Source organism: Bufo gargarizans, chromosome 5, assembly GCF_014858855.1.
Source record: "Bufo gargarizans isolate SCDJY-AF-19 chromosome 5, ASM1485885v1, whole genome shotgun sequence".
NCBI lineage: Eukaryota > Metazoa > Chordata > Amphibia > Anura > Bufonidae > Bufo > Bufo gargarizans.
In genome coordinates, this window is record NC_058084.1 from 94,150,510 (window position 1) to 94,161,797 (window position 11,288).

An 11,288-nucleotide genomic window follows, 5' to 3' on the forward strand; every position below is an offset into this window, starting at 1 on the left:
TCTTTTATCGCTCTTAGTAGCCATATGGCACCTTTTTGTGGTTTTGGCTAATAGGGTAGCATATTCAGATGGCAGGTTCCCTTTAAGTATAGGTACTAGTATACATTTAATGCATGCAGACCTATTTATTAGGAAATAGCATAGATAGTGATTCCCTAACAGATGCAGGTTATTGGAATTCTGCTCATGGACTCGGATTCAGTTCTGCATGGAGGCAAATTTAACAGGCATCTTTGATCATATAGCTTGGGCCAAATTTATAGAGAGTCCTAAAGATACAGTACATTACTGAGGCTAAAGCCTAGATATATTACTTATAGATATAAATCTATAATTAATAGCCCAGGTCTATAAATATAGGTCCATGTTTTCTAATCTTAGAACTGTTTTGGAAAAAGTGACTTTACCTCCAATTATAAAACAAAAGACACGTATTCTTACGGAGTGGCTGCCCTATAGATGGGTGTTTTTTATAGTTACATGCAGATGAAAGATAGTGCAGAACAATGGGAGTCCTGGTGATACGAAGACAGGAATATTATGGTCTACAGTTTAGGAGCCCTCGAGAAAAATGCACATTCAATTTAAAAATGTAAAACACGTAATATCAATACTATCACTAAATTACTTTTTTATCCTTTTCAATGACTAAATCTAAATTTGCCCATTCAAAATGAAAAAAATAGAGAGTAAAAAGGATGAAAAATCAGCATGATAATAATGGTGTTTGTACGATGTTGGTTTGTAACTTGTACAACCAGTTAAACAAGATGGAAAATGTATTGAGCAAATTCGGAGTAACAGAATACCCCAGTTGTGTGCATGCCTGGACATGCCACAGCCCAGGGGATGGATAGATAGATAGATAGATAGATAGATAGATAGATAGATAGATAGAGAATCAGCAAGATACATTTCCTTGGTAAGCACTGAATGCTGTAGATTAGCCTATCCTTACTTCAAACACTGTTGGTTATTACTACATATTGTAATTGGGTGCTCCATGCCTGCCGCTGTCCTGCTATCCAGTTGGGCATAGGTTCTGCATCGCCCATCTCACTAGACCTTCTCTGCTGTCTTGTAGCGGGGACGACCGCTGTACTCCTGAGTCCCACAATGGCCTCTTCCTATCGACGTTAAGAAGGGCCATTGTCCAATTTTTCTAATCTCTGCAAGCCAATGGCTGGACACCTGTAGCTATTTAGGGCACCTTCCTCTGGAAGAAGGTGCCTGAGAGTTAGGTTCCTAGTTGTCCAGTTGACCAGTGAAAGTGTGCTATTCTGATTGTCTGCCTGTCTACTGAACATCTGCCAGTTGACCAACAGCATTAGTCCGCCTCCTGCCCCGACCTTAGCCTGTCTACCATACTTACCCTTTGCTGCCTGTCCTGACCTAAGATTTGTTTATCTCTATCTGCCCTGACCTCTGCCTGATTACCGACTACAAGTATTGCCTGACCCTTTGGTGCTTCACACCAGTGTCTCTGACCTCTATGGGTCAGCTGCCAACTACATCGGAACTTTTCAGAGGTATAGGTCCACAACCACTCCCCTGTAGTGGGAGTATGTGATCGATTTACCTTGACTGGACATATAGGACTCCGATTTTTTTCCCTAATAATTGACAGATAACAGAATCCACTTACAACGTGGGGGCAAACACTAGTTGTCATTGAATTGTTAAAAAGACAAGGGCTGTAGTGAGAATGTAGACTAGACTGGTTTGTTTAAATATGTCCATAGCAAAAGACTAATAGACTTTGTAATATGTGGTTGACATCTCTGTTGATAATAGACACCCGCACCCATCAGGCATTGGGAGTGATAAGCCCCCAATGTCCTAGATGGGACAACCCTCTTAAACTAGACATTCTAAAGGTGCACCAGATTTATACAGGGTAATGTGCTGCCACCTTACGATTTTGGATGCCACGTTGTGAATGCTTGTTTGTTGGGTGATCGGCGACATGTTTACATGGGCCTAATCATTTTCCCATTCCTAGATCAGTTTAAAAGGGCCCTAAATTCACAATGTCTATCTATTAGACAGCATTAGCAAATCTGCGGCCCCATTGTCTTGATTTGCTCAGTGATTTAACAGTTTTAACTTGTGATCCAGTCTGAACACTCCTGTAAGTATTCGTGTGTTGTTCAGTTCTGTCTGAAGTAACTTTTTTCTCTTTTTTTAATTAGAGTTTATTTCTACTTGTGATAACAAATCACAAATAAACAAAAAAACTAAATGTAAATGAATTACATAACCCTCATTAGCCCTAAACTAAGTCAATTACCGGTAACTATTAACTAATTATTGTAAACTAATCTAACCTAATCTGGCTACTGATATCTAACCGTGTCTGTCAACAGCACAACAGGGAACTGGGGATGTAAACTGTAATTTATTAATTTATTATGTCTATCATGCATCCCAACTGTCTTGATTCAGTCTCAGCTGTCCGGTGGTCCCGGGACGGCTAAGGTATGTCCCAATTTAAACTGTATGTGCGCCCTAAGGTCCCTGATACAGTTGACTACAGGGGTGAAGCGGGGACCATTAGCTCTCCCGACCAGGCACAATGCAGTGACATTGTCGCGCCTGCTGAGCTAAGCCGCAGACTAGAGCGCATAGGCTGAGGATCATTCTCCAGCTGGGGACTCGGCCTGTGTGCTCTCATGCCCAGCTCAGCAGGCGCAATGACCTCACTGAATCACGCCTGGGGAGAACATGATGTCCTCGAACACACATTTTACGGTCTAGAGGCACTGTGGGGGAATTTTTCTGCACCTTCAGGCCATTTTACTGTATAGGGGCAGTACTGGGGCATTCTACTGTGTGGGGCACTAAGGGGGCATAACTACTGTGTGGAGGCACTAAGGGGGCATAACTACTGTGTGGAGGCACTAAGAGGGCACAACTACTATGTGGAGGCACGAAAGAGGCATAACTACTGTATGGAGGCACTGAGTAGGAATATCTACTATGAGGGGGACTTGGCGGAATTGGGCATGTATAGACAGACATTGGTCAGATTTAGGGTCGTTTTACACAAAGCAATGATCTAAACCCTCCAAAAATGACAACATCACACAATAATATGGAATGTAAAACGAATTATCTTTATTATAACGTATTAAAATCACAGACTACAGTTTAAGAGACCCATACCACACAAGTACAGGAGACCATATCGGTTAGTCTTTGCATATACAAAAGTAAGAAGCAATGACCACACAACATGGCTAAATACAAGGGCACCCTGTGCACATAAACCAAGAAAACATACCAAAGATAATACCAACCACACTGACTCCTGAAACCCCAATCTTCCGGGGATCAGAAGAAACTGCTGCAAAATGGCATTGGGGTTTCAGGAACCATTGCAGTTGGCATTATGTTTTGAGTATTGAGCCCCCTTTATATAGGTGTACAGACCAATGATCTGTCAGGTTATTGGAGAAGAGCACTGGTATAAGCTCTCATTCCTGATAATTGGCCACTGTAAAAGGTGTCGGCGATCACCCAACGCATGAGCAAACACTTATTCATCAGGTGATCATGTTGTTCAGGCAGCACCGAAAACGATAATTCCTGTGCAGCAGATTCTGGTGTATAAAAAATGATCTGCTGCTCTACAACAATGATTTTCTATAGGGACAAAATACTGCTATATTGTTCGCTTGTCCCCGATACAGCGGAGGTGATTGCTGCATGTAAATGCGGTTCTCGTCTCTTCTGACGATCTGACAATGATCGGGAACGTCTGCTGTCAGATCAGTGGTCAATGTAAAAGGGCCCTTAGAGACGTGGCTTAGTATAAAAAAAAATACTACTGCTCATGTGCTGTTGGGAAGTATATTTCCGTAACAATGATTTTTGTCACCTTTGTGTTTGGTGATCATGGTAATCAGATTTTTTGGGGTCTGTTCTGATTTGTTCCAAGATCATTTAATAGGTCCTCGAGTTGGCATCAATCATGCTGCTAAGAACATGAACATCTATAGAGACAGAATAAAGGGTTTCGCCAGTTTATATTACTAGCTGCACATGTGCTGAGAACAGCCCATGTATGTGGATATCAAAAGGCATTATTAAACTATCGCCACTGATGCCCGATGTTTAATAACACATTCAAATATATGTACATGCAGGTCCGCTCTCCGGGTGCTTCACTCCGAACATGGCTGCTGATGGAGGGTTCCATTCACTTACACTGGGGATGGACTGTGCATGCTCTAGTTTTCCTGTCTGTGCCCAGTGTAAGTGAATGGAGGCCACTGATAGGCGGAACCCTCCATCAGTTGCTGCGTTTGAAGGGAAGCAGGTGAGCGGGCCTGCATATAAATATAAATTTACACATCAGTGTCAATATTTTAATAATACACTTTTCTATCTGCATACATGGGCTTTTCTCAGCACATGTGCAACCAGTAATATAAACTGGCCAACCCCTTTAATGCACTCCTCGTTGTCACATGATGTACACCACAGGACGGGGGCCAAGTGCATGGACAGATCTGCAAATCAAAGAGCAGGGGGACCGACTGCTACGGCCGACCCCTGCAGACAAAGGCTGAGTAGCCATGTCTTCCCTTCCAGTGCACGAGGCTGAGTAGCCATGTCTTCCCTTCCAGTGCACGAGGCTGAGTAGCCATGTCTTCCCTTCCAGTGCACGAGGCTGAGTAGCCATGTCTTCCCTTCCAGTGCACGAGGCTGAGTAGCCATGTCTTCCCTTCCAGTGCACCAAGCTGAGTAGCCATGTCTTCCCTTCCAGTGCACCAGGCTGAGTAGCCATGTCTTCCCTTCCAGTGCACGAGGCTGAGTAGCCATGTCTTCCCTTCCAGTGCACGAGGCTGAGTAGCCATGTCTTCCCTTCCAGTGCACCAAGCTGAGTAGCCATGTCTTCCCTTCCAGTGCACGAGGCTGAGTAGCCATGTCTTCCCTTCCAGTGCACGAGGCTGAGTAGCCATGTCTTCCCTTCCAGTGCACGAGGCTGAGTAGCCATGTCTTCCCTTCCAGTGCACCAAGCTGAGTAGCCATGTCTTCCCTTCCAGTGCACGAGGCTGAGTAGCCATGTCTTCCCTTCCAGTGCACCAAGCTGAGTAGCCATGTCTTCCCTTCCAGTGCACGAGGCTGAGTAGCCATGTCTTCCCTTCCAGTGCAACAAACTGAGTAGTCATGTCTTTCAACAGATGGATTCTGCTGGGAGAACCCAAGGCAAGCCAGACCTTCCCCTTATAATTGCTGCAGTGGAAAGGCAGGTTTTATAGATGGTATTCAGGTTTATGGCTGCCATATAACAGACCACTGAAGTCTGGCAGAATGAGAACCGGTGCTAATTAGCAGCTCTCCTCTGCGTCCTCCTTCCCCCACGTCTATGATGTCTACATGACCTACTACAAGGATATGTTTTCATGGGACAACCTCCACAGTTTTAGAATGGGACTCAGCAACCAGATTTTTGGCAAACACACATGGAATATATCATAGTCAAATGAGTGATGTGACCACAGCCTATATGTGCATCAGTTTTCACCAACAAAATGAATGCATCATGTTCATGTACAGTGGCCTACAGCTCTCCAGAGCCTAAAGTTCTCCAGGTTCCTGATATTATTGAGTAAATAAGTAATAGTGGGGCACTCTCTATAGCAGGGATCAGCAACCTTCGGCACTCCAGCTGTTGTGAAACTACAATTCCCAGCATGCTCCATTCATTTCTATGGGAGTTCTTAGAAGAGCAGAGCAAGTATGCATGCTGGGAGTTGTAGTTTCACAACAGCTGGAGTGCCGGAGGTTGCCTACCCCTGCTCTATAGTATTGAGAACAGTAGAGTTTATTAATAAAATGTATATAAAAATTGATAAATATCCAATTAATCTATAGTACAATTAATTGTAGCAAAATCAGAAACAGCAATAATATGCAGGATAATTAGACGTACATTAGATCTCATAACGCAGTGTTCCTAAAAAGAGTCTCCGTCAATTGTCCATCAATAAATAACCTCCAATAATTCCTAATAACTTGGATGGGATACTCGTCATCCAGACCCACAGTAATATTAAATCGTCCACAATGTTAAAAGATATATCAATGTGATTAAAATACAGCCAGATGTCCTCTAAAAATCCAAGTCAATGTACCAGGTGATCTCCGGTCTATAGCGCAATCAAGCACTGACAGTATTCAGAGCGGCGTCCCGCTGTATCCTTTGGATAATGCGATCGCTGACTCTCTTTAAATATTCCACATAAAACTAGCACGATCTTATCGGGAGGACTTCAGTGGATTTTCTTGCCCTCGACGCGGTGTGCCTCTTGTGTAATTGGACGCTCCGGTCTCAAGGGCTATTTCTTGCCCGGTAATATCGCGCCAACGATGGACCTGCAATGGATAGCAGTAGTTTTCTCCGTGCAGCAAGCGTTGTTCGCGCGAATAGATGTTGTAAAGCAGCAACTTCCACTCCTCCTCAGGTAGATATTCGTGATCTACCTGAGGAGTGGAAGTTGCCGCTTTACAACATCACATTGATATCTCTCTTAACATTGTGGACGATTTAATATTACTGTGGGTCTGGATGGCGAGTATCCCATCCAAGTTATTAGGAATTATTGGAGGTTATTTATTGGTGGACAATTGACGGAGACTCTTTTTAGGAACACTGCGTTATGAGATCTAATGTACGTCTAATTATCCTGCATATTATTGCTGTTTCTGATTTTGCTACAATTAATTGTACTATAGATTAATTGGATATTTATCAATTTTTATATCCATTTTATTAATAAACCCTACTGTTCTAAATACTATAGACCCCACTATTACTTATTTCGATTTCTGTCAGATTGGGTGTTATCTGTATCAAATTGATTACTTGTCACCCTTGTGCGATATATCTCTAGTTTTATTCCTGATATTATTGACCTACCCAAACGGTTAGGTCATTAATATGTGATTAGTGAGGGTCCGACACCGCTCACCCCCAGAAATCAGCTGTTTCCCGCAGCCTCTAGGAATAGAACTAGCTCTCACATGTGGTGGAATTTTCCACCAGCAAATCCACAACATCAAGACCTCCCCCATGTTGTCCTACGGTGCTGAAAATGGTCTGCGTTGTGTTTCATTGCAGAATTTACATTCCGCAGACAAAATAACGTTGTGTTGCGAATTTCTGTATGAGAATCTCTCCATTTAGTTCAATGGGAAATTCAAACTGCAGTGGAAAACCGTGAGCATTTTGTTGCGCAATTTTCTGCAGCGTTTTCCACTGAAGAATCAATTTCTCATTGAATTGAACAGAGAGATTGTCATACAGGAAATCCGCAACAAAATCTGCACCATAATTCACACCAAAAGATCCATAACTTTGTACGAATCTGCACCTGCAGAGTTTCTGGCCGAAAAATCTGCCATGTGTGAGGGCACGTTAATAAAGTACCGCTCTCGCAATAGTTAGGCTAGGTCTACACGACCACATATGGCACAACTACACTGCAACATGTGTCGCGCAAATTTTTATAATGGCAGTCTATGGTGTCGCACTGCGACATGCTACATGCAGCGACTGTCGCAGAAAAATCCATCTTGAATGTCGCAGTGCGACACCATAGACTGCCATCATAAAAATTATCACACGACATTGGTGCGACAAATGTCGTCGTGTAGACCTAGCCTTAATGCCCATGCTGAGCCTCCATTTTAAAGGGGTTGGCCGGTTACCTATATTGATGACCTATCTTCAGGACCCCTTTAAGTCAAGCTAGTCAGAAAAAAATATATATTTCTTATCTTATAGATAAATATATCTTTATAGCAGACAGGATGTGTGCTGAATCAGATTTGTATTAAAAGTACGTGAACACAGTTGGTAAAGGTCGGTAGCCCCCAAAAAACAAATAAAAAATTGTGTTTTTATCATAAAATAAATCCGTCCAATGACACATTATGCGGTTATAAGGGCAAAAAAGAAGGTGAAGAGAAGTGGCAGAAGTATATGACTTTATATAATCTGCCTTGTGTCTGGCTGTCTGATATGTCCATAGTGCAGCCCAGGGAGAATGTACTCAAATATGATTGAGAGAAACTAATGCTGTATAGATATCTACATTCTGATTTGATCCCTTTCCCTTAAATAGTGCAGGGCACCAACAGTGAATCAGATATTCCACGGCTCCCCCCAGTGCATCATTTGCAATGAGCTCAAACTACTTCCATTGCTCTGGCAAAACTACATAGACAAGTTGATAAAACATTATGTTCAATTTCAAATATAGCCACTGGGTGGCACTGTTCATTGATGTTTTACCTATTACCAGAATCGTGAACGAGGGAGATGGCATCTATCGGGATGTTCTAATTGTATGTACTAGCAAAGAAAAATGTGTACAGGGGATATTAATTTTTAAATGGTTAAAATTTAAATGATTGATTAAATTGATTAGAAATTGATTAAAATGAGTTATTTTATGAATAGATTATAATGAGTTATTTTATCCACCTTTACTTTGCACTTGATGTAATCAATACATTTCCACCGCAGTTTGGAACAATCCTCAAAAATATTTATGCCAGAGAGCTGTACTAAATATGCTACAATTTTTCCCAAAATTATTAAGGAAATATAATTAATAGTAAATAATTAGCACAATCATAGATTAGAGAAGGAATGGGCTGACACACCAGTACCAAAAAAATAGCTCATTTATTGCAGTATTCCAACAGTATAAAAATACAAAATAAGTACAAATTCATTTACACTATAATTAATATACTCCATAAAAATCTCTAGCATTGCACAGTAGGCACATTTGCTTTCAATGTCCCATTGGCCATCACGGTATATCAAGGAATGAAAAGTGCTTCATACACCACAGTAATTGGAGTAACACATATTACTTGATTCTGAGATCAAAGATGGCAGAAAACTGGTGGTATCAACTCCATCTGGGTGATGATTCAACTCTGTATCAAACTTCACATCAAACAGAAGATATTGGTCAAACTCGTTCTTATCAATGTCACCCACAAGTTGATTTTGGTGAATGGGGTCTTCTCTACTGATGGGTTCAGGCTCATGAGGAGGTGATGGGTGTTCTGGTTGTGCCACTTGCAGAGCTCTGCTGGAAGGCACATAGGGTTGGGAATAGTACAAATGTGGAGAGACCTGCTCATGATGCCCCAATGGACTTTGATCTGCCTGAGGGACTAGTCTTCCATACATGGAACCTGGATTGCTCTGCTGAAAGTGGATGGAATAGGAAGTGTTATAAGTATAGGGCATCATATGGTTCTCCTCTTGGGTGGGTGATGATGAGGAGGAGTAGTGCAGTGGGGTCATCTGAGGCATTGGAGATGTTGGCATGTTGTAGGGCTTGTAATAGTGTCCCACAGATTGATGCTCCTTGTAATGGCTGTTCTGGGAGACTTGGTTGTGCTCAGTGTAACCTCTGGTGAAATTGTCCATTGCCATGAGTCCATCAGCAGAGGTGGGGAGATCTGTGTCTGGGTAAAGACATTCATCTGCCCTCTTCATCCTCTTCACCTGCTTCCTCCTCCTGGGTCTGTACTTGTAAGTGGGATGATCCTGCATGTGCTGTACCCTCAATCTCTCAGCTTCCTCCACAAATGGTCTCTTCTCAATCAGAGTCAGGGACTTCCATGATTGCCCTGGAAACCACAAGATAAAGTCGGTGTAAATAATAATGATGATAATAATACTAATACTAATTTATATTGGTAGTATTGGGTTGGAGGTTGAGGGTCAGTAAGAGACATTTTAGATGTTAAAGTAAAAAAACATCACACATACCACACTGAAAGGTCTCCTAATGACCATCAACATCTAACCCAATATAATAATAATAGTACATTACATACATGCAGGATGTGGTAACATTAATATTCAGGACCTGATATTGGCAGCTCCGTGTGCTGCCTGTCTAGTGATTATTCGTTTGGGTAGAAAATAATCAAATACAAATACTACTGAAAATATCAATATTAATTCAGATATCCATAAACTGTAGATAACATCAGATCCCAGTAATATTGCTACGTCAGTGACCAAGTACTATTCCTGTGAATAACAGCCTTAAAAATATTAGGAAATGTCAAATTATTATTATCATCATTTGTACCTGGTGAACTACAATGAAGATGGAGTAATAAAGTCAGCCTGATACCATGTTACTGTAATAACCGCTGTATTAGTACTACTATACTGTTATTACTACCCCTCATTAATACAGTAAACCACTCAATCACATTAATAAATAATAATATGAATGATTACTGCGGATATATCACTAGATTAGTAATATGCTTATTACTTGTGTACTACTAGTATTATAATACTCCCATTGCACCAGTTTCTCCTATACTATGCCACCTCTCCCCTGGCAGTGCCCCCGGTGCCCTTACCTAGCATCTTGCTGAGCTCGGCGTTGTGCAGGTCCGGGTTCTGCTGGGCCAGTCTCTTGCGCTCATCTTTCGCCCACACCATAAACGCGTTCATAGGGCGGCGGATCCGCGCTTCGGCTTTACTCCTGGGGTTGGAAGCGTCGCCCTTGCCCTTGGTCTCCCCCATGGAAGAGGTGATGGTGTCAGGCGCCCACTGGCACTGGCCCAGGCCGGGCATCATGACTGGCACGGAGCACTTTCCCTGGAGCTGCTCGTCACTGGCGTATCCACCATCAGGACTGCTCATGTCTGGAGAAGAGAAGTAGAGCTCAGGGTCCGAGGTGACGTCCAGGGCTCTGGTCACACTGGGACTAGTGGCGGCTTGTGTCTGCCCCGAGGACATAACCGGGCGTCTATAACCACAGCGCCGGCCAATCAGCGCCCCGGGGCGGGGTTATACTGCAGAAAGGTGTGATGGGTGTGGTCATGCAGCAGGTAGAGGGTTACACTGTAAAAGGAGGGCGTGGCTGGAACCAGGTGGTCACGTGGTTGGGCTAGGTAGAGTGCACGATCCTGTACTGTAATAGCAGTAATCATCGCAGTGTGTGAATGGCTCCACAGAGCACAGGCGGCAGATATGACATGTCAGAATATATATTGATCATTGTTTCCAGGCAGATTTAATTTCCTCTTGTTAAATGTTGACATTGGTGTCATCTTCCTTCGTATCCTAATTATCTCCAAAGACATCATTATGCCTCTGTTAGATAAATAGATAATAAATAGATAAATAATAGACAATAAATAGATAAATAATAGATAATAAATAGATAAATCATAAACAATGAATAGATAAATAATAGATAGATAATAAATAGATACATAATAGA

General features: G+C 42.3%; 1 protein-coding gene across 1 annotated transcript; it reads right to left on the bottom strand.

The window, feature by feature from the left end:
* Window positions 1-8,713: 8,713 nt before the first annotated feature.
* On the bottom strand, window positions 8,714-10,777 carry LOC122938763 (transcription factor Sox-17-alpha-like). Its single transcript, XM_044294513.1, has 2 exons — window positions 10,420-10,777; window positions 8,714-9,666 (listed from the first exon to the last, which is right to left on the bottom strand). The coding sequence occupies exons 1-2, from the start codon at window positions 10,703-10,705 to the stop codon at window positions 8,861-8,863; spliced, it is 1,092 nt and encodes a 363-aa protein (XP_044150448.1). The 5' UTR covers window positions 10,706-10,777; the 3' UTR covers window positions 8,714-8,860.
* Between the last annotated feature and the right edge of the window lie 511 nt (window positions 10,778-11,288).